Here is a 27,511-nt window from a genome sequence, read left to right as displayed (position 1 = left end):
AAATATGAGATATAGACATATAGGATTGAAACAGATAACCATGAATATAGATGACAGTGTAGAGATACTGCAATTCACTGTATAGTCACTGCTTGTGTTAACGCCCTTTCAACAGATGGATATTGAAAATGAACTGGAGAGTTGCTTGCTGTGGCCAAACTTATTGTTGTGTTACAGCATTGGGCTGGAAGAGCTGAGAGCTCAGGCAGGAGGAGTGTGCCGCTATAAAGTGTCAGTGCTGTGGGTGTGTAAGCAGAAGTTAAGATGAGATGGTGCTTATTATAGAACTATTTTTGTAGCTGGTGGTTTGGCACAGATCTGCTTGAAATCAGTGGCAATGGTAACAGCATTTTTTTGGTACTTTTTTTTTTTTTATAAAAAAGTCATTTATATAACTAATAAATTCACTTAAGTCTACTATAACTCTCTCCTTCAAGAGTTATTTCTGTACAGTACAACTATAGTACAATCTCCCTTAATTTTGTCATTCACTTTTGTATTGAAAAAGTGACTCCACTGTTGACGTGTTATTAAGGTTTCTGCTCTCAAAGGTCAGTTCCCCATGGAGTCTCCTTTCGTCTGGAAGATGGCATATATTAAAATTTTATAGCAGTTCCCATTAGTTCCAATCCTACAATCCTGGGATCAATCTGGCTGCCGTTCTTCATAGCCTATCAAGTGCAATAAATACCTTAGGTGAGCAATAAAGAGATTGGAATTAGATTCTTCTAAGCAAGACTTGTTTGCATGCTGAAGGCTTAACCCTGACCACGGTTCTGCTGACGAGGCTCCAGCACATCAGGTGAAAGAAGTCGCTGCCACTTTCACTCATAAAACAGCTGATCTTATAAATGAGATGTGGTAAGTAGGGGTGTGTGGCTGCATACTGTAGCAGGTCTGCAGACTTTTAGCCATTTATTTATTACTTCGTATTCTGCTCTTAGTGCATGATTGAAAGGAAATGATCTCCTGATTGTGTGAATTCCTTTTTCTTTCGGAAGCCTGTGGGAAGGTTATGTGATTCTCCAAAATGGTATCTGTCTTTTCCACTACTCTCTTAGTGTGTATTTGCTCATCATTTTGGTTGATGCAGCCCCTGACACCTAGAACTTGAGAGTCACTCCCAGCTGCTGGGGAGGGGATCTGGGACATCTGAGAATGTGCTCACATTGATTTGTGTGTGAGAAGCCTGGCAGCCCAAACTCTATGGGTTACCAGCTGTGTGTGAAGTGGACTTGAAAGTCCAGACTTCCACTTGTTCCTCAGCCACTGTGAAAGGCTGGTACTCAGTGAACACCCATGAGTGAGTGAATTTCCAATGCAATTATCAAAATACTTCAGATAAGGCCAAGGCAATTATTAAATTATATTTATTTTTCCCTGCAGATTTAATCCACTGTAGCTAATGCAAAACCAGATCTGGTGCATCTGGATGCTATTTCAGTGTTGATAATAATAAGATTAATTTAAAAGCTTACTCAGACTCTTGAAGAGTCACTAAATTCATGTTTTCAGTGTCAGATAAATTTTTCTCAGCATGACTTTTCATAATTGATCGCATTTTTTAAAATGTCAGATAGTGTCCAGCTAAGTTTATTGATGAATGGAATGAGGGAAATGTAATGTTAAAGGGAAACAAATCAGTTTTCTTTTAAATCTCCTTCTTCTGTGATCTTTTCCAAGACCCATAAAATATACCTTTGAGAACTAATATTACAGCTCGCTTGTGTTTGTATAACTCACTGTGTTTGTGAATGAGTAGGGTGTCTGTTCTCTTGGTCAGTTCTTCAGCAGAGAGGGTATTTCTAGGGAAAAACCTTATGATGGTAACAGTTTGGATGAAGCGTTTCTTTCTGCTTTAGTAAAGAAACCAAGCTGTCAAATAACTTAGCATTAAAAAGATTTATTGAGCTATGCTAAATGAATTGAAAGGTTTAGAGAGCTTCTGTCACCACTGTTTGATCTGATATGTTCCCCATTGGGATTGATTGATCACTCAGTGCTGCTCAGTGGCTGTGTGTGATTTGGACTGAAAGGTACCCATTGGGCTGCCTGCTACCAGGACAGAAATCTGTGGAAATGCCACCATTAGGTGATGCTGTGTTTTTATATAATCATGGAATTTTTGGAATTGTAAGGGACACTTAAAGGTCATCTAGTTCTACTTCCCCACAATTAACAGAGATACCTACAACTAGATCAGTTTGCTCAGGACATATTCAGCTTTAGCTTGAAATTCTCCAGAGATGGGGCATCCTCTACATCTCTGGACATCCTGTTTTAGTGCCTTACCACTCTCACTGTAAAAGACTTTTCCTTATATCTAACGTAAATCTCCTGTTTAAACTTGATCTCCCTTTGTTCTATCACAACAGACCCTGTTCCTCTTCTTTCCTGTAGCTCCTCTTTAGATACTGAAAGGCTGCTATTAGGTCACCTTAGAGCCTTCTCTTCTCCAGGCTGATCAGCCCCAGCTCTCTCAGCCTGTCCTCAGAGGAGAGGTGTTCCATCCCTTGGATCATTTTTGTGGCCCTCCTCTGGATGTGTTCCAACAGGTCCATGTCTCTCCTGTACTGTGGACTCCACATCTGTAGCCCAGGTGAGGCCTCACCAGCACAGAGCAGAGGGGCAGGATGACCTCCCTCACCCTGCTGCCCACACTTCTTTTGATGCAGCCCAGGGTATGATTGGCTTTTAGGGTATATTACTGGCTCATGTCCAGCTTCCCATCCACCATTACCCCCAGGTCTTTTTCAGCAGAGCTGCACTTGATCCTTTCATTCCCCAGTTTGTATTTGTAATGGGGGTTTCCTCAACCCAGGTGCAAGACCTTGCATGTTTGGTTTTGTTGAACCTCATGAGGTTTCTTTGGGCCCCACTGCTCAAGCCTCTCTGGATGGCATCCTGTCCCTCTGGTGGGTCAGCTGCATCTCACTGCTTGGTGTGATCCACAAACTTGCTGAGGGTGCACTCAACCCTACTGTCGATGTCATTGATGAGAATATTGAAGAATATCTGTTCCAGCACTGATCCCTAGGGGAGCATCACTCACTACTGATCTTCATCGAGGCGTTGAAGAATTGACCACAGCTCTCTTGTCTTGATTCTGCAGCCAGTTCTTTGTCCATTGAACAGTCTACCCATCAAATCAATATCAAATCCATAATGTAATTGCTTAACCAATTGGGATTTTATTTTTTAGAATCACAGGAGGATGAGAAAGAGAGGGAGCTAGTGTCTTAGTAGCTTTTACACTTCATGTAGGAATTGAGTTTGCCCAGCAAAATAAACATGGCAAGTGACTTCTGTCCTGTTCTCCATTTCAGTGTCTGTGAATAACTCCAGACCTGCAACCTTATGTTCTCATGGATAAATGGATAATTAAAAAAAAACGCACATGAATTAAGCACTTAATTTCTTCAGAATGCAGAGAGCCTTTCACAGTGTCCTGTGCAAATTGATGAGTCACATGAAATTATTTCAGGCAGCAGTGCTAGCAGAAGTTCATCTTGATGGATGCTGAAAGTTAGTTTAAATGTCACTTTAAAGAATGCAAGTATTTGTAAGCTCCAGGGGGTTGGTTATTTCCTGCTGTGTTGGGTGAGTGGAGAGAAATGCTTTTTAATGGTAATCTAAAGCTTAATGGATTTTTCTTTGGAATGAATGCTTTTCTTGTTTGCAGATACCACAACATTGTATTATCTTCAATACTAAGACAGCTGAGACTCTGCTTTCCATCCCTTTATCAGCCAAAAAGTAGGTGTATGTTTAAGAGTTGTTATAAACTAGTCCCAAACCATAAAATCTGTACATTTTCACAACGTGGAACAACATACCTTATAGCTTTGATTGCTGTCCAGGTCATGTAAGTATATCTACACTGGAGAACTGTTAGCTCATGGCTTAAACTGGTGATTGAGCACCTGGTCAGGGGGTGTGGATGGCCCAGGAAGCACAGGCAAGTCATTTGCACTTGTGCTCCCCATGTAACCAGAAGGGTCACCACCCTGGGCTTATATAAGGGCCAGCCACTGAAGGGAGAGCATCTCTTGGACCCAGGCTGCTTTCTGAGAAGGAGTGCTGCGTAGTTAGAGATCCCCTTCACCAGTTGAGTGAGTTTGACTCTTCTTGCTGTATATGACTGCTTGTTTACCCATGAATAATTTGCCTGGTATTGCTAAGAGCCTTTCAGAAGCAATTTTGCTGCTTTATGAGTAGAACAGCCAGACAGCAATATGGCTGGGGGAGTTTGGATGAGGAGGTGAGGTTGGAGACAGGTTGATGTAGTGCCTCAGAGTGGCAAGGAAGAGTGAGCTGAGCCTGGAGAGATACAAGCTTAAAGAATCACTTAGGGGGATGACATAGAGCTTTCTGAGCAATAAGGCTTGGGTGGACCTTGGGGGGGGAAGCAAGAGTCAGAGGTGGTTTTCTATTTTCTAAACAGTCTACTAATACCATCCTTCACCCCTAAAGAAGATTAGAAGAGTTGTGATTGGGAAATGTATAGATGTTATAATTATGAAATAAAGAAGAGAGTTTGGCTAAGGCAGCTATTATATAAAAAAAGAGAATAAATAAGAGTGCTTACCCTTGTCCTGGGCTTGCTGTAAGACTCCAAAGGAGGGATCTCCAGAAAAAGATCCTTCCCCCCATAGTCAGCTCTTAAATGGGTCCAGGAGAGGAGCAGCCAGGCTGCCAGGAACTGCCTTCACCTGTGCTCCTAGGGCTGACTCAGTGCTTGCCTCAGGTGATCGATCAGAGGCTCAGGCCGTGATTCAGCAGTTCCCATACAGTGTGGAAGCTCTTCAGGCCAGCAGCTGCTCAAACAATTTGGTAGAAGAATGGTGGTCCAAGTGAAGATGTCTCTTCTCTCAGTCTAAATCTCTGACCTTCATTCAGGCTGAGTGAAGAACAGAAAAGAGACAGGGTGAGCAGAAATTGTAGACAACTGCGCAGGAAGGATGAACAAAATAACAGTGTGCAGCTGTGCTGTGATTTGGCATAGACCTGAACTTTCTGTTTCTCTCATTTTTGTGCATCTGTTATTTATAGAAGCACTCTCAGTACCTAAAAAAAAAAAAAGAAAAGCTAACCAAGTTCTGGCCTCCTATCACCTTTGCTACACTTTGGCACAAGAACTTCTGCATTTAGTGTACTTGACACAAGAATCTGGCTATTGTATGCCCATGCTGGTAACCATAATCACACAGTAATCTGTTGTCTCATGTGATAAGATGGCAGGTGGGTGAGCAAAGCTCCTTTGTACAGAGATGACTGCCACAGACTGTTCTCTCACAGCCTTTACTTTGCTGTGGCCTACATCTGAGGGAAGCCTACTGCTGCCATCATGTTTCACTGTAGCTTGAATGGTGAATATGTGTGCAATAAAAAAACCCTTCATCTTGTTGATGTCTGTAAGACATTTGTTTGTTGAAATGGATTGACTGCTTGTGGTTTGCTTTGTGAATGAGCTTGACACATGTCATGCAGCTCTCCCTTTTAAAAAGCAAAGTAGCTGGATATCAGCAATGTCAGAACATGATATATTTTATGTATTCAACCAAACCTAGAGCATGTGTTACAATTCTTAGGAAGTATGTGCCCTTTTTTTTTTTCTTTTTCTTTTTTTTTCTTTCTGTGACACTCCTGCAGTGAAATTGCAAAGGCAACAGAAGGGCCTTTGCAATTTCAGGTGGGAGTTTTATTGCTCATTTTGAGAGCACGTGAGTTTGTAGATGTGAACAGGAAAGTCTGTAGTTTTCCTGCACCAAATACCAAATGCTGCAAAATCATGTGGCTACAGGGACTCCGTTATCCTTTGAAGAAAACAGTGTCTTTATGTTTACAGTAGGTTTCAAAGAAGGCAAGTTTTGGACTGGAATTTCTTCCTTTTCCAGTGACCTGATTGCTGAAAGGACATGTAGAACAACAACTTTGGTGCAGCTCAGTCACTTTTAGAAGTTGACTTCACTGTCAGGATCTGATATATTTGCTCAGCATCTAGCAGCTGTGCTGGGAATACTCTTCTTACATGAGTTGCAGGAATGCTTTGGTAAATGAGAGAGGGCTCTGGTTTAGAGAACCGCTGGAGTCCCCTAGAAACACTGGGGGAATGCCGCTCTGTAGGTGCAAAATGATTTAAACTGAGCAAATAGTTTTGAATGGATACTTTATATAATGGATTTTTGCAATCACTCTCCCTGTGATTGCACAATGTCCATGAAGAAAGTGGTAATGTTTCCAGTCTATTTGCTGTTTAATTGAAGTAGCAAGCAACATTATGTAATAAATATTGATTTCCATTTTTCTTGCATGCGTATGACCAGCTGGTGAGTGGTGTTTCTTCTTTCTGATTTGACCTTATATGACCAAAATCTCACAGAAAGGATTTTGCCTTTTAGTAAATCGGGCATTCTCTGTGCTATTTAAGTTCAATCACTTGCAGCTCTGACGGGGAGCTGCAGAGGGAAGACAGGCGGGCCTGGTACAATTATGAACTGTAGTGGCCATCACCCTTTTTGGAGCAGGCTGCAGACTTTGGTCAGGGAAGCTTACTGGAGAGAGTTGATTTAGCAATCCAAATCAATCACAGAATATCAGGGATTGGGAGGGAGCCTGGAAAGATCATCTAGTCCAATCCCCTACTGGAGCAGGAATGAAGCTGTATTCTTCTTGCTTACTGCATGAGGCCTGTTTCCACTGGAACTGTTCTTGTTGGAGGCAGAGAACTTTATTGCTACACTGTTTCCACTGCTGTCTTGCCTCTTAAGTCTCATCCTAGAGCAGCGTTCAGCTGTCTAAGCTGACAAGGTGACTGATGTTGTATTGTTGCCAAAAAAGATTGGGAAGCTGTCCAGTATGGAGATGGGACAGAAGGGGCAGCTTAGTTTGGCAAAGAAAAGCAAATACAAAGGCAAAGTCGTAAGTATCCTGTTTCAGAAAGAAGAGTGCTGCTTACTGTGTTGTTTTTGTCGATTTGTTTTTTTAGGAGACTGCTGGGTTCTGTCTTCTCAAGGGACTCAATCCTTCAGCATGTTAGATGCCTGGAAATACTAACGAGATGCTGAGGGGCAGGAACACCTTTCTGTCTTGATAACTGATTTTTATAATGAGCCGAGTCCTTTTCTCTCTTTTGCATATTGTTGCTTGCTTTGACTGTGCTGTAGCCACAATGCCAGTAATTGTTCCACTAAACACCCTCACAGTGCCCTTATCAGATGTATGTTTCTGTCTTTGAAAGTGTCAGGATTTTGATAGGGATCAGTCTTACTGTAGGTTGGATGTGGGACTGGTCAGAAGCAAACCTCACTGTCCTTCTGAAAGGGAAGCAGTTGGTCTGGCTTGATTATCACAAGATATAGGACATAGGTTGTGCCATATACTTTTTTTCTAACTGAAGAAAACAGTGACATTACTACTACTATATTGGTAGTACAGGACAAAAGAAGCATCCCAAATTTTATGTTCAGGCCAACAGATTGGCTGCTGGAAAAAAGAGCAGGTCACTGATTTTGCAGGAGCTCTGTCCAGTCACAACAACTGAGCCCTTAGGCTGCTCCATAATATTTGCTCTTGTATGGGAACTGCTGAGGCACGGCCTGAACCTCTGATTGACCACCTGAGGCGAGCCATGAGTCAGCCAGAGGAGTACAGGTGAAGGCAATTCACCTGCTGCTGGAAGGGATGGAGCCTGGCTGCACCCCTCCTAGACCTATTTAAGAGCTGGCTACCAGTAGGAAAGGATCTCTTCTGGTGATCTGCTCTGCTGGAGCTTTGTAAGTGAGCCTAGGATAGAGGTAAGCTTTCTTTCTATTCTCTTTTTGTTATCGTTATCTGCTTTGCTAAGCTCTCTTGTTTATTTTGTAATTATAGCATGTTAATATTCAGCTCTGAAGCCATGAGTAGGGTGGATGTTTTTCTCTAAGGCAAAAAGAAAAGGGCTTTAGTGTTATTCTTGGGAAAGATTTTTTTTTTTTTTTTTTTTTCCTCCAAATAGTTGTTGACTGTCTTGGTAATTATGTGGGGGTTGTCTGAGAGACATGTAGGTTGTTAGGGAGCTTTTTTGCTCTGTGTTTTTGCTTGGAACTGGTGAAATAGGAGCTGGTGCAGTAATTTGTACCTAAAGAATTTCACCATCTGAGGTGAAGGAGGGTAGGAAATCCCAAAGGTGGTTGTTTGGATAACCACAAACTTCACGAAGGGCAAACTACTGTGGCAGAAGAAAGTACTTTGTGGAATTTACCAGTCAACTGAGCATATTTTCCCTTATTTTAAAATGTAGTTTGTAGAATGGATGTCTATTCTGATTCCCTGTGATCATTAAGGGAGAGGGCCAGGAATGCTGCTTTCTCCCTTTAAGTCACCAGCAGACCCCCTACTCACAGGTGTGGCAGTAATCATTTGTATGTTTGTGGTCTTGCTTTATCTGTGCTTTAGTAGAAATGACCTGGAAAATCATACGAGTGCTGGTAGTTTTAGAGTGCAACAAACCACCAATTTCTACGTAGCTCCCATTTTCCATGCCCTTTCCACCATGAATTGCATTACCCAAATGCTTCAGTTCAGATAGCCATAGCAGTATATCAGGCCAAATTTAATTATCCAAGGGATTCATCTGCCCCTGTGTGGTTTGACCTTGGATGACAGCTGTGTATGATGAGACTTTCTTGCAGAGGAGAGGGAAAGGAAAATGAAATCGAGAGCTGATGATTAGAAAGTGTATTGTGGGGAGAGGTTAGGATTGTGTAAAAATGCATACCAGTGAAGAAGCCAGAAATGGCTTCCAACAGTGCCAGACAAGGGTAGAAGCAGGACAGGTCAGAGCTCATCAAGAGCAAAGGGGAAAGGTGAGAAACAGGTGGTCTTCAAATTATTATTGGAGGATGTGAAGTGTTTGGAGTTGCCACCTGGTGCGCTGTATGGAGTAGTTTCAATCAGTTTACACTATGAATAGCCTCTTAGAACAAAATGTATGGTACTTCTAAATATGAGGATGTGCTCAGTGTCTCTTGATGGCAGGTCTTGATCTTGGTGATGTGGTGAGTATTTGCCATCTTAGTACCAGGGAGAAAGTGTTCAGAAAAGTGACTAATCCAGGCAAGATCAGAATTTCTCTTTTTCCTATGATTTTGTTCTCATGTTAGCTAATTAGCTGCCAGTTTTTAGTTTAGTACAGCTTTATGCATTGTTTGATATTTGTATTCACTGTTGTGCTTTTGTACTGTGAATGGAAAAAGTCATCAGAATGAAAGAATAGGGTTTGAGCCTGTGTCTGAGGAGTAATATCAAAGGTTCCTTACCTTTATGTCAGTATAAAGTCATCATAAATGGAGGACTAGCCTTTCCTAAAGCAAACTGCAAATTTGATGGTTTAAATATGATTATTTTTTCAGAGTCAAAATTCAGATGGCTGAGTTCTGGCTTGGAAGTGGATTGATATTTGGCAAGATATTTATTAGTCCTCATGCATCCGTATTAAAAAGTTGTGTGTACTTTTGTCCTTTGTTATACCAAACATAAAGTAACCAGAAAGATGGTTTTTGTTGTTTTTTTTTTTTTCTAAAAGGAGTTTTTTCAAAAAGTATTTTCCTTTTTGGTGGGTAGGAAAATTCCATGTGACCTTTTACATAGTTCTAAGGGTAGAATTAATTGTTAAGTTTTAATAGGGAAAACTAAGTTTTAAGAGCTGGGATCTTTTATCTCATTTTTGGGAGCTGTGGGAGATGGTCCAGAGGAGGGGCCAACAAAGATGGTCAGAGGGCTGGAGCACCTCCCTTATGAAGACAGGCTGAGGGAGCTGGGCTTGTTCAGCCTGGAGAAAGAAAGGCTGCGAGGTGACCTCACTGCAGCCTGTCAGTACCTAAAGGGAGCCTACAAACAGGAGGGGAATCAATTCTCTGAAATGGTAGATAACAGCAGGATGAGGGGAAATGGTTTTATGTTGAGGGAGGAAAGATTTAGGGGGCATGTCAGGGAGAAGTTCTTTACAGAGAGAGTGGTGAGGTGCTGGAACAGCTGCCAGAGAGGTTGTGGATGCTCCGTCCCTGGAGGTGTTCAAGGCCAGGTTGGATGGGGCCCTGGGCAGCCTGGTCTGGTATTAAATGGGGAGGTTGGTGGCCCCGCGTGTGGCAGGGGGTTGGAGATTCATGATCCTTGAGGTCCCTTCCAACCCTGGCCATTCTGTGATTCTGTGAAGTTGAAATCTATTGTTTTAAAAAGAATACGAAACAAAGATTTCAAAGATAAGAAATTCACAGATGAGAATACAGCTGATAAAGCTAGAAAAAAATACGGCTTCTACTCTGAGCTGAATTTTTGGTTATTGCATTTTACCACTGAGGAAAAGCTAGGCTAGCTAACCAGAGAGGCTGCAGCAAACTGAAAAATTTGCAACCTGTTTAGCAACTAAGAAAACCGTAATATTATTAATGAAAGGAAGAGTCTTTATTAGTGCTTGCATCAATCTGTTTCCAGACTTCTCTTTTCCTAAATAATTCTGTGTCATGGGCAAATTTGAAGTGTTTCCATTTTGTTTGAAGAAGATGGTTAACACAGCAGATTTTCTAGCAAAACGTAAAGTTTCACAGCAGTAAGAAATGCTGATGCCAAGGACAGCAGATAGATAAGCTGAGGAAACAAGAAAGATTAATACCTTTAAAACTGCATAGCAGTTTAAATTAAGGTTTTAATTTTAAAATATTGCATAGGGAAATGATAATCCATTTCAAACAATTGGAAGGTGAAAGCAGTTTTAAACATTTCTCAGAGTAATGTTTTATACAATAAAATTCTGAGTGGGGGAAAATCTCCAGATAACACATCTGAGTTCAAATGTGTTCACTGACTCAAAGGAGTTATTCAGGAGCTCAAAAATACCAAGAAGTAACAGATGAGGTTTTAAAGCCTTCCTTATCACTACTAATCCACCTTTCTCTCAGCAATAGCATTATATCAGCCCAGACTAAACTCAGTGTAATTTGTTTTTTCTTTCTTGAGTGTCCCTTGTAGGAATGCATGTGAAGTACTTCACCCCCAGAAAAGATGTTTGTCTCTGTATTAATAGTTACTCTGTAGGCAGTGTGTAAATGAGATGTTCACGAGCTTGCAGTTTTGTTTGTGGGGTTTGACCGGCTGAAGTTGTCATATATTGCAAAAGGCTTCCTGTAAAGCTACTTAGGGATGCAGCTGTTTATGTGCAGCAGATATATAATTTGTTTTAGGTAATTATAGTCTTCTAGAACTTGGCTTCCAATCGTAACATGCAGAAAATGAAATTATCTTTACTTCTTTGTCCCAAATTGCTTTATATGATTTAAGCAGACCTTCTTTTGATATGTATCAGCTAAGTTAGACTGTGAACCATAGAATGAGGGAATGGTTTGGATTGGAAGGGGCCTTAAAGCCCATGCAGTGCCAGCCCCCAGCTGTGGGCAGGGCTGCCACCCACCAGACCAGGCTGCCCAGTTCCCCATCCAGCCTGGCCTTGAGTGCGTCCAGGAATGGGGCACCACAGCTTCTGTGGGCACAGCCTTGCTACCCTCTGAGTAAAGAATTTCTCCCTAACACTAAACCTAAGTTTTCTCTCTTTTAGCTTAAAACCATTCCACCATGTCCTATCTCTGCCAGATCATGCAAGAAATCACTTCCCTTCTTGTTTATAGGCTCTCTTGAAGTTACTGGAAGGCTGCAGGGAGGTCTTCCCAGAGACTCTTTGAAGCTGAACAAGCCCGCCTTCCTCAGCCTTTCTCTATAAGAGAGGTTCTCCAGCTCTCTGATCATCTTTGTGGCCCTCCTCCAGACCTGCTCTAACAGTTTCATGTACTTCTTGTGCTGGGAGCCCCAGGCCTGGACACAGTGCTTTAGATGGGACCTCACAAGAACAGAGTAGAGGGGGAACAGAGTTGCAGGGAGTCTTGGATAGATCTGAATGTAAGCTGTATTCAGTATTATTAAGTATTCAGTATTATTAAGTATTCAGTATTATTAAGTATTCATGTATTTAAGGGGAGGTGGTCTTAGTGCTGCCATCAGTTGACTTATAGGAGAGCACAGTGAAGATGGAGTCAGATTTTTCTTGGAGATATTCACAGCTCATCTGGACAAGGCCTTGAGCCTCCTGCTCTGACTGGATCTGCTTTTATCTAGGGGTTGAAGAAGAGACCTGAATTACTTCTCAGAGACAGTTTGCCTCCATTACCTGTATTGAAGACCTCCTGCAATTTGCCTTCAGCAATACGTGTCATGTCAGTGGTTGAGGAATTGTAAGAGCTCCTTTGGGGCAGCACTGTTGAATGTGACGTAGTTGCACTGAAGCCGCTCCGAAACTTTTCCTAGAACTATCTCACTTGGAAGTGTAATCTTGACAAAAGCAGAAAGTGGAAAAGATGGTAGTAAAATACTTATAATAAATAGATTGAAAGAACATAGCTTCTCAGAAGCTGAAAAAGAAGGGGTATGGAAAAGGCAAGCTCAGAGCCCATGTTTGAAGAACAGCTAAGTAAGAAATGATGCTGTAACATTGGACTGAACCACGTTTCTTAACATGCTGCAAAATGCTCCAGTTCCTGAATAGGGGAAAATTCGAAGCCTGAAAGAAGGGTAACTCAGCTAGGAAATGAACTTCTGTGCTAGGCTTTCTGTCTTGTGCTAAAAACCTTGTAAAAGCAGTTGGAATTTTCTAGTAGTATTAAATCTTTGTCTTTTCTACCTTCAATTAAGTGAATGTTTCAGATGTCTCTCTTTATGTGCTTCATTTAATAACATATTACACAAGTGAATAACTTTGAGCTCTTCAGTGGAAATATAGCAACCATTTTCATGTAACATATCAGCAAATTAACATCTTGCTTTGATGTATTACTGTAACTTAATATTCCAGCTCAGTCTTCATTGATGTATTTACTCCAGTGTCAGAGCAATTTAGGACATTAAATGGTGTGACTGTGTATTCAGTCTCATTACAGGCTTAATGCAACAGCATTCAAGCACCTGTTACTGTATAGCAATTTTTGCAGAGGGCAGAATTTACAGGTGAAATTTGAATCTAGGCTCCTTGGCATGAAGAATGTGGCATCATTCACCAGCGCAGATCTGAATTGCTATAATGTTTGTAATTGGCAGGCAGTGCTTGTGACTGAAATGTCAAGGAGCTCTAAAAAGGGCATATATTTTCAGAATGTTTTAGAGATTCCTAGTATATCTTTTCTATGGGCACCTAGGGCCAGATTTCATTATGTGGATCCATATGAAGAAGTATTTACAGATCTGTCACAGATTATACCTTTGATATTGTGAGGATGTGCATTTATTGTGTTTCATGTTCTCATAGCTTTCGTTTGTGTATGTGTTTATTTTTCTCCCCTTCAAGCACTTCTGCCTGTGGGGACTGCAGGCTGTATAGAAGAAATAAAGTGTTTTCCTAGTAAGGAGGAACAGGAATTAGTATCTTAGGTTCATATTTGCAAAAGCCTTTTTTGATTGGATTCCCCTGATGCTTGTGCAAATTGAAGCATGTTCATGCATTAGACAAGTACTTATATGAAATTATGATTATGCCATTTTCTGAAAAGTTCTGGATTAAAGCAGATTTTCTCCATTCCAGTAGTTAGAGATCAGGGATAAGACATGAATGAACATAGTGGCCATCTTAAATTGCTTGTGTATTGGGAGTATTCAAAGAATAATCTTGGTATCACTTGTTGCTTTAGTTACTGTCAGCATGCACATTTTAATTCTAAAAATGTGTAGGTATATCGAGTATGTGTATATATGTTATATAGAGTATGATGTCTATCTTGAAATTAGAATCTAGATATAAATACTTGGTTAGGGAATTGATAGTTTTGTGCTCTGAACAATGATCAAATGGTAGCATTCCCATCTTTGTTTTCCTTAGTTCTTGGCAGCTCTTGTGGCTGCTTGGAAGCCAGTTTAGTTAGCACCAGCCCTTTTTGGCTTTGTGGGATATCTGCTGTGGCTTCTGCATGGGCTCCTGCTCTTCTGTGCTCTTTGGAAATGTCAGTCACTGTCTGAGCATCAGGAATCTGTGCAGACTTGTTTTGATATTTGTCTCTTGGTGATGAGGCCAAGAATGACAGTCACAACCACCAGATGTTGCAGTTTGGCTTCACACAGATATTTTTTGCCAGAACTCTATGTGTTACTTTATTGAATGAAGTTCTGACAGCAATCTTACTTAGGCTTATATAACTTCCAATTTTGTTTTGGGGTTTCAAACAAACCAGGAATCTGGACATCAACCTCAGCTACACTTGTTTTCTTTCCTCTGTGCTTGGCTTGTGATGCTACAATTTATCCTTAGGGCAAATATTGTCTTATAAATCACAGAATGGCTTGGGTTGGAAGGGACCTCAAAGGTCATCTAGTCCCAACTCTCCTGCCATGGGCAGGGTTGCCAGCTAATAGCCTAGGCTGCCCAGGACCCCATCCAACCTGGCCTTGAATGCCTCCAGAGATGGGGCACTGCAGCTTCTCTGGGCAGCTGTGCCAGGGCCTCACTGCCCTCTGAGTGAAGAATTTTCTCCTAACATTTAACCTAAACCTCCCCTCTTTCAGTTTAAATCCAGTCCCCCTTGTCATGCAGGTAGACAGTGACAGGACAAGTCAGTTCCCCTCCTGCTTGTAAGCTCTTCTTCTGAGCTCTTCCACCACTATTTGAAAATAGACTACTGTATATCGTGGTGACCCTGCTTTGCTCTTCCTCGTCCATGTAATCTCCTTCATGCTTCGCGACTGTCTTACAATAAGCAGTGTTTTATACATTTGTTTGGAGAGCAATTATAAGCATGCTGTCTGTATAGAAAACTCTAGGTTTTATATTTTGTCTTATAGTGTAGCATTTGTGCTCATGTCATGTTCTGCTCTTGGTTTCTGAGAATGTTTTCACTGCAAAATGTTTGTTTACCATCAATTGATTCTAAGAGTAAGGAATTCAGTGGAATTTGCATCCAATGTGGGAAGTAAAGTCATTGTAGCAAAACTTAAGCATATGTAGGAAGAATAATATTCACTTTTGAACTAAACTATTGCGCACTGAGGTTTCTTATTGTCCTGTTAGCATAGTAGAAAATGATTTGCAGATCTTAGAATCACCAAGGTTGGAAAAGACCTAAAAGATCATCCAGTCCAACCGTTCACCTATTCCCAATAGCTCCCACTAAACCATGTCCCTCAACACTTAAATTGTGTGAGTTTTCTCTTTTCAAGGCACTTTATTTTGGCCCAGAAAAAACCTCCTTAAATGCAGTTCTTACCAAGTATTGGCCTTAGATGATAGAGCAGAGCTTTATCAGAGTTGGATCCTCTTCTCTCTTGTATTGATACAGAAGAATGTTACAAAGAATTGAGGGCTGTTGAATGAAATTTCCTACCATTGCATAATCTGCAGTAGTTGATGAATTTCAATGAAGCAGTTGAGGGTGAGCAGGAAAGAGAATTATTGCCTTTTGCAGGTTTGGAGAGAGAACCCAGGAATATCTTGTTAAACTTGATATTCATACAGCCCCATGTCTATGATGAGGACCATCTGTAGAGGAAAATGAGCAGTCTGCAATATGTTACATCTGTAAATGAACAAACTATTCCAAATGTTGTGTTTATATACATACTTCAGTGTAATTGAGTCTAACTGCACAACACACCTTGCTGTTGCAGTTCCCTGAAGCTCGAGCTTTTGCAGTGGGGATAGTGGTAATTATCATTTCAAATCTTATATATGATCTGAAGATAATGGCAGGATTAACATAGTAAAGTGCTAATCTTCCGTGTTGTTCAGTATTGGTTAATTTTATTAGACATTTATTTTGTCTTGAATACTTTCTGAAGGCTGCCAACTGGGATTGATAGCAGAATTGTAACTGCTACAGCTCAGTGTTGGGGTTTTTATTTTTCTTCTGGATTTATCTTTCTCTGAAGTATTGTGGAATATCAGTCAAGCTTAGTTATGTAAGATTCTCAATAGGTAACTAAACTGCAAGATTTTAGAGCTCTCAGGAAAAACACTTTTTTTTGTTGTTGTTTTGAATTTAATACCCAATTTAGGGAGCTAATTTTAAAACTGCAAACATCCTCAGAACAGAACTTTTGTGGGTCTTTTTGGCCCATCTTTCATTTAAGACATCGCTTAGTACAAGCAGTAAACTGGCAACACCAAGAAAACTGGAATTGCTTTTAGAGATGAGTAGTTTCAAATCTGTACCATGTGCTGCGACAGCCTTGAAGCAGCTTCTCTGTGTGGTATTTTAACTGGATGCAGTGATCCAGAGTTTCCCTACGTGTCAAAGTTAGCATCCCTGTGCTTACGGGGACCTGGGCTTCAGGCACCATTGCTCCCTGGACCCAGTGTCTGAGCTGACAAATGAATCAGTTACCTGACAGCCTGAATTTTACTGGGACTTCATGTTATTTGGTCCTGCCTGTAAATCCTCAGCTCGTGGAGACTTTGCTGACATTATTCCTTAGCAAGAGGGGCCTTGGCACCACTTAATGCCTTCTGTGGCAGTATTGAGTTTTAAATGAAAGATTTGGACAGGTGCTATTAAGGAAACAGCACTGCCAGAAAGAGGGCAACTGAGAGGCTGGCTGTTGCAGTGTGTCAGCATGCTGATGAGTCTGTCTTGTTCACTGTTCCTAACAGAACTTGTTGTGTTACCACGTTAAGGCTCTGCTCTATTAGAAAGCATCATTTTTATGAACAGAAGTCTTGCGTTTGCTGGCCTTGCTGGGAGAGATGTAAACACCTTGCAACTGAAGCAAACCCAGTAAATGTAAATAGAGCTGGCTTTTGTTGATTCTCTGCCAGCTTCCTGCAGAATTTATTTTGTTCTCTTATCTCTTCAGTCTCCTATCTTTTAATGACTTTGCTCCTGTATATTATGACAGTGGGATGACAGAGAAAACATTTAGAAGAGATTACTTCAAGCTATATTTTAAAAGCTCAAAGGAGAATCTTAGATTAATCCTAATAGCATATGTTTTGGCTGCAGATCCCAACAGATTCTTTGTGTTACACCATGTGCATTTGACTTCACTGGGATCTACTGAAAAGCATGCAGAAATGAGCACAGTTGAGTATCTCCCAGTGCTCCAGGTATTGTGGGGATTTTCCTTTAACTGAAGTCATTTGTATAGGTGCTGCACACTTCTGTACATTGTTCTGTCATACGTTAAATGTCTTAATTTCTTTTCTGTGACTTTCCATTATCCCTTATAATTGAACCACTGGTTCTATGGTAATGAGTCCTTTTGAACTGTCAGTGTGTGTATATTTCCATTTGCACTGCTGGCACGTTGTTCTGAACCTTCTCCCCTTCTGTCCAAGTAAATTACTTACACTATCAGATCTGTCTCATTGTTCACTGTATCACTGCAGTGGATTTTCCAGATACTCCTTGCTTACTGAGGTTTATCATTATTGCCCATTTTGCAAAGGGATCTTTCAAACTTTGATAGCTGTAACATTAATCCTAATTAATTGTTGTGAGTCAGAATCAAAAGGAGGGAGGAAAAAAATGTGTTTAATTGCACAAGCTACGCTGTGGAGGGTCTAGCTAACCTATTGGCTTTTCATTATACAGTAATTTATATTCAAATTAATTTTAACAGCCAGCATTTTGTCTGTATTAGCTGTGATCATTTAAACTTCTGTAGCGATTTATGTGGTAGCTGATGTTTAGGTTTTAATCTTGTATAGTGATGAGAGATGTGGCTGATAACCAGGAGTCCGAGAGTGTTGCCAAAGATAAGTAGATGAGTTTTCATGTTTTAGATAGTGCTGAATGATAGTGAGAGGTTTCCAGAGATGAGCAGGGAACGGCCCGGAGGCAGTGGTCACTGATGCAACACGGACATTTTGATTAGACTTAAGGGAAAAATACTCCAGTGTAAGATCAGTCAAAAATGTAATGGGTTGCAGAAACCCCTACAACTGTGGGGGAAAAACTAATGTTGCTATACAGAGTGAATGGAGGATAACGAATGCTGTCTGTGACTGATTCCTGGTTTACAATCAATGATAAAACATTCACAATAAAGGTGGATTTTATTTATTTTTTTTTTTCTGAGCTATTTTGCTTACCTGTCTTCAGCCCTAGGCCAAGCCAGAGTTCCTGGCAAGTTCCTGGGTAAGCACACAGAATATTGTTTAACCAGTTTTCTGAATCAAGGCTTTATGAGCAATGTGAGTCCTCATCTTTGCTAATTTGAGGAAAACTTATTCTCCAACCACACAGATAAATAAGAAGGAATGGGGTTTGGATCTCATAATTATGGAAGCCTTGGAGCCAGCATAATAGTTCAGTGAGACAGGGAATTCCCAATCATGTAAATTTGCTTACAGAAAAATGATTGCTGATGTCAGTTGGTATCATTCCCTGGAGGAAACAATCTGTGTTCTTCTGAAGTCGAGCATGTTAGTAATCAGAGGGAACTTGTAAAAGCTTTTCTACCTGGAGACCTGTTATAATGTCTTCCTTTTCTATAAATCTTGCAGATACTCTGTTTTGTGTAACCTGGTCTTGTATCGTAATGGAAGGTATCATGGAAGCACAGGAAATCTTCAAAGCCTGAGGGATGTGTGTTTGAAGCCAACGGTTGTGTTTGTGTGAGTTTGGGTCAGGCCCCACGAGGCAGTGCTGAAGTACTCAAACGTCCTGTGCCTAATGATCATTTTCCATTGCTGTGCTGTCAGTGACAAAGTACGAAGGGAAAAGGCAGGATCACTTGGGGAGTGATATTGCTAAAGCTGCTTTGTTAAAATTTCTGGGTTATTTTCTTGCTGACTTTCATGGATCTCCTTGTTCTGTGCAGTCTGTCACTGGCTGTTGAGTCAGTGCGAGTGAAATTTGGTTAGCATACAATAATGCACTGTTTTTCTGTTTTCAAGTGGAAATGAAAGGGAACGCACGTAGCAATGAACTGGAAACTTCAGTAGTCTGTGACCAGATCACTGCTTGCTTTTGTAGCTATGCTATTACCTTCCTCTCCCAGATACAGCTCTTAATCAGTGAATATTAAAGCCACATAGACATTGAAAGAATAAGAAGTTCATGATCAAGTGAAAAAGGAAGAGTTGGTAGCAAAGAAAATGGAATAATTTATTCCTTCTGTAAGTAGTTAATTGAAGAGGAGGGGAAAAAAAAGCTCTTACGCAATATAACTTGTATCTGTTTACGTAAAATAATACTTTTTTAAATCACTTTCAGTAGGCTGAAAAGCTGTTTTCCTGGTAACGTGACATCAGAGCAACAGCCCAAACTGGTGATTATATTAAGTGAATATAATGGGACAAAAGAGTAAGTCTGTAGTTCAATCTTTTCCATTGATAAATTTAGAACTTGTAAAAGCTGAAGTAATAGTTGCAGTGATAAAAAGGAATATAATTTTATACTTAACCACCAGTCCAAAAAAACCCAGTGTATAATTATTGTGGGAGGAAGAAAAATACGTATCTCCTCCTCACTGCTCCTTTTTCTTCTTTTTAGCACTGAATTAATCTGTTTTAATTAAATCACTGACCTGTTTCTGCACAAAAGATGACATTTCATTAATGACATAAGATGTGCATGAGACAGAATTAACCCAGTTTTCAAAAGGATTTCAGTTTGGAAAGGGCAACATGTAAAAACTTCTTGCGAATGTGTGGGATGAACTTGTTGAGCTTGTTAGCAGCTTTCTGAAGGAGATGGGATTGTAGTGCGATGAATAATAAGACAGCAATTCTTTACCTCCACTTCAGCTTCTGTCTGTCATAATCCCAGGTGATGGATACGCAAGCTTCTGACATTGTATATCAAGAATATATCGTAAATAGAATGAAAACACACAGATTTGTGGTGATTGCTAGAAAAATGCGTGTGCACACAGTTGTCTGCAATTTTAAGCTAAATATGATCCTTTAGTGGCTTTTTGAAGTTACTGCTGTCATAATCTGTTTCCGTTTTGAAAAGAAACAAATAGAAAGGAAAAAAGTACCCTGATCTCCTAAGCATGGTTTTATCACTGCCTTTAGCAGCACTTTTTCCATATGCTTATTGTGCTGCTTAGCAGCAGTATCATATCAGGTCCTTGCTGCATGTGGGACTTTGCTCTTCAACTTATGATTCTATCAGTAGTGTTGATAAGCCAGAGCCCAGTCCCCCTGTGCTTGCCATTGCTTTCAGGGTACGACTGTGATCTTGCCATCAAGCAAGAGAATTGACTCTGCACAGAATGTTCTCCACTCTGTAAAAGACTTCAAGATTTGATGGTGCTGTTTGTGTGGTGTCAAGAGCCTTAGCTGAGAATGTGTGAGAAGTGAGGGCATCGTGTAGGAGTGTGTGGTGTAGAAGTTGAATGTTCTGTTTGCACTTAATAAAGCAACCTAACGCTGCTCCTGTTTCCATATAGGTGTGCTTTCTATTTCCTGGTGGCAAATGGGAACACAGTGCAGATGGCAGTATTTACAGGTGATTGGGAAAGCTTGAAGAGGGCTGGTGTGATCGTAGGCACTGTCATGGTGCTGCCTCATGTTTCAAAAGCCAGTTTTACTACAAAGAAATTTGCCCATAGGTCTTGAGTTGGAGAAGGTGGTTGGAGGCCATCCCTTGACTTAAATGTACTGAAGGTGTGTGCTGGGGGTGGCGTTGAATTCACAACAGGCTGTGGTTTGGTCCTGGATGGATTTGAACAGGTTTGAAAAACTGTTCACTGTTAATGTACCTTTTTCTTATCTGCAAGGAGAACGGATCATCTGTCTCATCCTTCAGACTTGAATTCATGAAGTTTATTTGTATTTCTTAGATCTCCATGCTATATTGCCAAGTCTGCTTACTCTGAATTTAGAAATACTGTTCCAGTTTTACTATCATAATTAATGGGAAAAATGGGTATCACAAATCTGCTCTCTGGGAAGGTGATATAAATGTTTTGCTTCTCGTCTGAACGGAGGAGGACAGGTGCAGTGAAGGCACTAAGTCTTGTGTTGGGAAACAGCTTTTCGGGGGTCAAATTGGGAAGTTCAGAGCAAGTGAGTATATTAAAGTGTTCCTGTATTCCTTGTTGATGGGAAAAACAATTGTGTATTAATTTTTTCTTGTGTTAAAATTGGTTTTTTTTTTTTTTTTTTTTTTTTTTTTTTTTTTTTTTTTGCTGCTTCTGTTTGAGCAAAAGCTCAAGCTGCAAGATTTGTGCTGGTGCTGGCATTTGTAATGAAATAATAGTCAGAGGTTGCCACTAGCTCAGCCATTTACGTTCACATTAATAGAGGTTCTTGACCCAAAAGAGCAGGCAGTGTGTAGCAGCAAGATTTGCCAGCATAAATACCCTGCCCTACTGCATGGACCATCAATCCTGACTACTTGCTCGGGAAGGGGGGGAGGTACTGTTCAGCAGTAAGTGCAGAAACAGAGTAAAATGTATCTTAGAAATTAAGGTCAATATGAAAGGGGCCTTCAAATGGATTTATGCAAAGTTCGTGTAAGGTGAAGTGTGTGCTTTTTAGATGGAGTATGGAGGAATAGAAACAGATAGCAGGAGTGCTGAACAAATTTAATTAAGCCTTGGAATGAGGCATTCTCAGGAGAAATTCAGCGTTTCCTCCATGTCTGCCTGTTTGCCTGAGGAAATGTGGCATTGAGAGCAGGAACAGAGCTATAAGCTGAGGTCACAGTTCACCCTGCAAAGGGCCATGGTGGAAAGCTTCACTGGTTTATTATCACTGAATTTGGCTTATTTTGAAACATAAAGGATGATTTGAGCCTTTCTTCCATAGATTTCCCCCCTCCCCCCCCCTCCCCCCCCCATTTTGCTAAGGATCTTGTTCACCATGACATGTTCTTAGAGGCATCTGCTGACTTCTGCATAGACAAAAGGGTTGCACATTCCTGCAGTGTTCTTAATGGACCTTTTCTCTCCTTACAGGAAAAGGAATGAAGAAAATGAGCAACATCTATGAATCAGCAGCTAATACCCTGGGAATCTTTAACAGCCCATGCCTGACAAAAGTGGAGCTGCGGGTTGCGTGCAAAGGCATATCAGACAGGGATGCCCTCTCAAAACCAGACCCTTGTGTCATCCTTAAAATGCAGTCACATGGTCAGTGGTTTGAGGTGAGTGTTTAATACAATTTAACAAATGAAAAGATTTTTCTGATGCTTTAGGATGACTTAATGAAATCAAGATAAAATTCAAGTATCAACGGTAATAGAGAGAAGCAGCATCTGGAACCCACTGGCAAAAATCTGTAATATAGAAGGGAGATTTTCCATTAACTCTAACACTCTTTGAATCAGATTCTTAATGACACTTTGAACTTCTCTTTGGAGTCTCTATTAAAAATGAAGAGGATTAAAGAATGAAGTGTCATAAAACCTTTCCCTCTAGGCACTCTTGTTTCATAGAAGCTATATAATAGCAGAAATACTGGTAGTGACCATTATAAAATGCTTTCCAATCTTAAGAAGTAAAGTGCTGTGGAAGAGAGGAGTATTTATTATTAGTTGGCAAGAATTTCAGTGACGGTAGTTTGGCAGTAGATTGGCAAATTTTGAGCATTGAGGTTGGGTCTACAGTTGAAGGTCAATCGTATGAACTAATTTGTCTGCTTTCACTTTATTGCAGATTGCACATTTGATTAAAATCCTACTTCATGTAACTTTTTCTAATCTTAAAAGCCATTTGAATAATAAACAGAAACTGTACTAGAAACATGCTTATTGTTAATGAAGAACATTAAACTGAATGTTAGATGTTAAGTGAAGTCTTAGTGGTTATTTTGCTTAAAAGTTAAACTTGAGTGTTTGTGGTTAATAGCAAAAAAGGCACAGTTAGAGAGAGTATGCATGAGATCCAGCTCTCTTATTTTGAGCAAGTATTCATCCCTCAGTCTTCAGCAGTTTCAGCACTTTAAGATTGCTGTGAGTATATTCAGAAGGGGAAATCCCAAATTTGTGTTTCTTTTTTTAAATCTAGTGTTGTTTTTTTTTTAATCTAAATCTTTTGAGCCAACTCCGTCAGGCTTCAGCAACCTTATTCTGGTTATTCCAACAGTATGGTTTTGCTCTATGAATGTCTAAAATCTTTCCATTGCAAGGTCGGCAGCCAGGAGAGGAGATTTCTTTTTTTTTTTTTTTTTTTTTTTAAATTGTAGTTTTGCTCTTTTGTTAGCTTGTTGTGGATGCATTAGGTAAGTTTATGGTAGGAAATCACTCAGTAAGTAAAAATAATTATCCTTGGGCTTCAAAATAAGTATCTTTGTGTAGTTGAAATGTAAGGTGATACACTAGCAAAGAAAAAAAGGCATTGTAGCTAACCAGGAAGAAAGGAGCATTTAGCTATGCTGTATGTAATTGTTGAAGAAGTTGACTATATTTGGATTAAAGGTCAAAATAAATTAAAGGCACGTGCTTAAAAAGGACAGATCCAGCCCTTTGTGGCCATTTCAATTCTCTGAATCACTTCAAATACATTTCACCCAGTTTTCTGTGGCCAGTTATACTCAGAGTAAGTGGACTTAAATTATGTATTCTTATGTTGTAATTGAGATCCCTTTTATTTGATGCAGTTTTTAATTTGAAAAGTGATTGTCTGAATAGAGAAATTCAGTGAGCAGATCTGCTGGCTGATATGACTCTCATCTTATGGCAGTTGCTCCTACTGTCTAATGAAAGTCCAGGATATTCATTTTGGTATGAACAAAAAGTTTTTATTAGTTCATGTTCCTATCAGCACTGCAGAGCTAATACAGCTCTGACGTGACCAGAATTTTCTATTCTGGTCCTCATATTCTCAACAACATTTTTAATTAAGCTCCAATTGCTGAGCTAAATTGAGCAGAGTCATTCAGGTATAGCTGAAGACATAATTTGGCTGGAAAAATCTTCTGATGATGACAATCAGTGATCCAGCAAGATCTCGGGCTGTAGACAGGCTAGTAAAAAAAGAAAAATCTAATTGCTATTAAAATGGATCTATTCAGCATAGGAATTACTGCATGACAATATGAAGAGGATTGGAATTTAAGATCTTTCTATCTGTCCGTTTGGAGACTTTCATGAAGAAATGCATGTGTATATATAGCTAGAGATTTGAATTTATTTAAACATGGTTTTCTGTCTTCTCTGTAGCTGTGAAACCATTAGGAACACATGCAGGGCACAAGCACTCAAGGCAGTCCCAGTGTTGTCCTCAGTTGTGTCACAGATGTGCTTGCTGTGTTTTTCTTCCTGTCTGGTAGATACTTCCCTACAAATTAACACGCACAACATGCATATCTCTGTGTTTGCATATTCATATTGCCTGCAAAGCACCGTCTCTCCCAATGAAGGATTGAAATGATATATTGCATCTTGCTGAAAAATTGTCAATCTGCTCTTTCCCTAGCATAAATTTTGCATTTTTAGACTGAGTTGATATGTCAGAATTCAAGATTACAGTATCCATATGTACTAAAAGACAATTTGGTGATCCAGGGCTGAATTTTAGCTCTCCTGGTACTCACTTCTAAGCAGGTACAGTTCCAGAATGACCAAATCCTACTGTTTATTTTTTTTTTTAAACTGCATGTTAAGGAGAGTCATCTGATGGCTGTTTTCCAGTACTAATTTGAATTTAATTACTGAACAAAGCTTCAGGATGGTGAATAACGGGATGGGGTACTGGAATCAGGCAAAAGTGTCTGATGATTAACTCTTCTCAAATCATTATAGTACCCTCCTGCAGTGTGATTGTGTTTTAAGTAATAAGTGTTAATTGCATATGGCACTGCAGTCTTCATCCCAGATGTGCTAGCACTGAAATTCTCATTAAATTATTATTCCTGAGAAAGTAACTTGGCCTGGTTCACGGGTTATCATCTTAATCTGGCAAGCCCTGAAAGTCAAGGGCACTGCTGAGCTGTGTCTGGTCATATGGGGTTTACATGAGATCAGGAGGTATAATGCAACCTGATGTACCTGGGTGGAAAGTGTCATCTGTGACTACGAAAAGAGAAGAGCAGCTCCGGACAACAGCCAGTCTGGAAATCGGGTAGGGCTTCCTGCAGCAGAGTTCTTAGAGCATTCAGCAGTGGGACTTGGGAGATCTGCCTTGTGTATTTGAACAGCTGGCAGACATTCTTGCTTTTTTTTCTCTAAGTTTTTTTTTTTATAACACTTGAAGTACAGAGGAAATAAATCAGCACTGAAGATGGCATACAGTTGCTGAAAATCACATTGGTAGAATGGGGCTGCCATTTTTGGACAGATAGGTTTGTTTACTAAAATGGGTTTACTTTTTTCCATGTAAATGTTAAGTCACATTCAATGGATTCAGTGAGGTTTTGGTGAAAACACAGGGGAAAACCAGAACTTATGATTTTTGGTGTTTCTAAAATTTGATTAGAAGGATCAGCTTTATTTTTTTTTATTTTGTACAATTTTTATTCTTCTCCAAAACGGTTTATTCTTTCCTTTTGACTGCTAATCCAGAACACTCATATGGACCTATGTATAAAAAGGCTGCAGAGACCAGTTAGCTTGGAAATGCATTGAACATGTGGAATACCAGTGGAGCCATCTGAGTATCTACATAGGAATCTAGCTACAGGAAAGACTCACTCTCACTCTTCATTTTCCTTTGCTTTTCCCCTCAGTTCTCCTTAATTCCAGAATCCTTCTTTCTCCTCTGCCTCCTCAAGTTCCAATCTCCATTCCAAGTAGATACTGCCTCCTCTTGCTGCTCTGTGCATTGGGAAGGGAGCTAACAAGAGGACCTGGGGGCAGACTTCTGTTACTCATTGCCATAGATACGCTTCTGTTACCTGTCTGTGGCTGTCACAGCCCACTGCAAAAGCCAACGAGCCATGAAATAGAGGAGTCTGTGGATTGACATGTTCCATGACTCTACTGAAATGTTCCAAAATAACTAAAAAACACTGTGAAGGCCATACATATATAAACCCTTATGCATCATTCATTTGGTGTTTTATATACATCTTTTTTTTTTTTCTGTTCATCTGTATGAACAGAGTAATAGATGAAATGTTTGGATGGAGTTGGAAGTTTCTTCATCAGAAGAAAGAACCACCGGCAGCAGCCACATAGTCATCCTCAAGGCCTGTCTCACTCCTGTTTCGCATGTACTGGTTGGTGATGGTGAAGAAGTGTGTGGGATCAGGGAAATGCGAAAATATCTCTCCAGTTTGCTCTGCCAGCCCCCAGTGGTCAGCTCTGTGACTTCTTAAACGTCTTTGTAACTGACAAGCAAGGGTAGATTTAATCTCCATAACTTTATTCAAGTATTTTTTTTAAATTATTATTTGAAGAAATAAATTTTCACAATATTCTAGGATGTAGGGTTGAGCAGCTGTTGGATAAAGTAATATTACTCCTATACTCTGAGACTACCACTTGCTGATCCCTTTTAAGTTTTTCTTTTGTAACTATTGGAGGAGATGCTGTGGAAATCCTTTTTCATTTTCTCAATGCAGTTTGGGATTTTAGTCTTCCGATTTGTCTGACTGGGTGAAATTGCAACTGTATGTGGTATATTGTGAAGGCTAAGTATATCATCTTATCAAGGAATAGCTTGGTTATTTTAATGATGTTTATTTCAGAACACTTCGTAGAGGCAATGCCAACAGCTACTTCTGTATTCCTGGAAAGATTTTCAAGCAGTAATTTGGGATTTGTCCTCTGCTTTAAAGAGCTGTGAGGCATAACAAAGTTAGTTTATTGGATTTTTGGTTGGTTTAGGGATTTCTCTTGAATTTTAGTCAATGCTAGAGCGTATTCTGGATATTCTTTTCCCATTTTAATGCTACAATTTCAACTTGAATTGGCATCCTATACAAAATTAATCAGAGGGTTGAGGTAACAGTAAGATGAACATACCAGTTTATGAAGACTTCTCTGGTTGGATGTTTTGTATCAGATCATGGAAATAGTGAGGTGCTTTCATGTTCTAGTTGTCATGAATTTACCTCCTGCTAGTGCGTAGAAACTTAAGATTTGCACACTGGGGTTTCTTCTCTTCTAGGTATAAGATGGGTCTGGTAATTGAAAATGCTACCTGCGTTTTCTCCAATCAAAATTTAGATCAAAGTTTTTAATGATCTATTTCAAATTTATTAAAAATACTTCTGGAATCACTGGCACCTTGTGAAAGCCAACATGGAATAAATGAATCTTTAGCTGAAATGAAGAACTTCAGACGATCATCAGGAAGAAGGGCAGTGATATTCTTTTTAAGCAAGGGAGCATATGGCCAGGTCCTACCATACGTGACTTGGAACTGACAGTCTAGCTGACTGGCCCCAGCTGCCCGGGCATCTCAGGTCTTCAGAGAGCTTAGTCTTGCACGCATATCTGTGCCCTGCACCTCTTTTAATTTCAAGGTGTTACTCATCTTTTCACTTAATATGAAGAAATTGCATCACTCTTGCATTTGTTTTCCAAAGAATATTCCTAGAAGTCGGTGCTTAAGAGATTCTTATGTGCCACAAAAGTCATGTTTGTTCTGACTCTTCAATAGAAATATG

The 27,511-nt window shown here is 40.0% G+C and overlaps 1 protein-coding gene across 5 annotated transcripts in view; it reads left to right on the top strand.

The window, feature by feature from the left end:
* Positions 1–27,511, top strand: part of CPNE4 (copine 4) — a 239,278-nt gene that overhangs the window by 38,206 nt on the left and 173,561 nt on the right. For 3 of the 5 annotated variants that reach the window (XM_052694172.1, XM_052694171.1, XM_052694173.1), the window contains exon 2: positions 21,916–22,103. In XM_052694172.1, the coding sequence (XP_052550132.1) occupies positions 21,924–22,103 (180 nt within the window). In that variant the 5' untranslated portion in view covers positions 21,916–21,923. Of the gene's footprint in view, positions 1–7,725; positions 7,797–13,350; positions 13,421–21,915; positions 22,104–27,511 lie in introns of those variants that run through there. The other 2 variants (XM_052694174.1, XM_052694175.1) reach the window with 2 other exon arrangements.

The sequence above is a fragment of the Tympanuchus pallidicinctus genome, unplaced genomic scaffold (genome assembly GCF_026119805.1).
Source record: "Tympanuchus pallidicinctus isolate F22 unplaced genomic scaffold, pur_lepc_1.0 scaffold3, whole genome shotgun sequence".
Classification (NCBI taxonomy): Eukaryota; Metazoa; Chordata; class Aves; order Galliformes; family Phasianidae; genus Tympanuchus; species Tympanuchus pallidicinctus.
The sequence above is the reverse complement of the archived record's forward strand: the minus strand, read 5'-3'. Positions and strand labels throughout refer to the sequence as shown.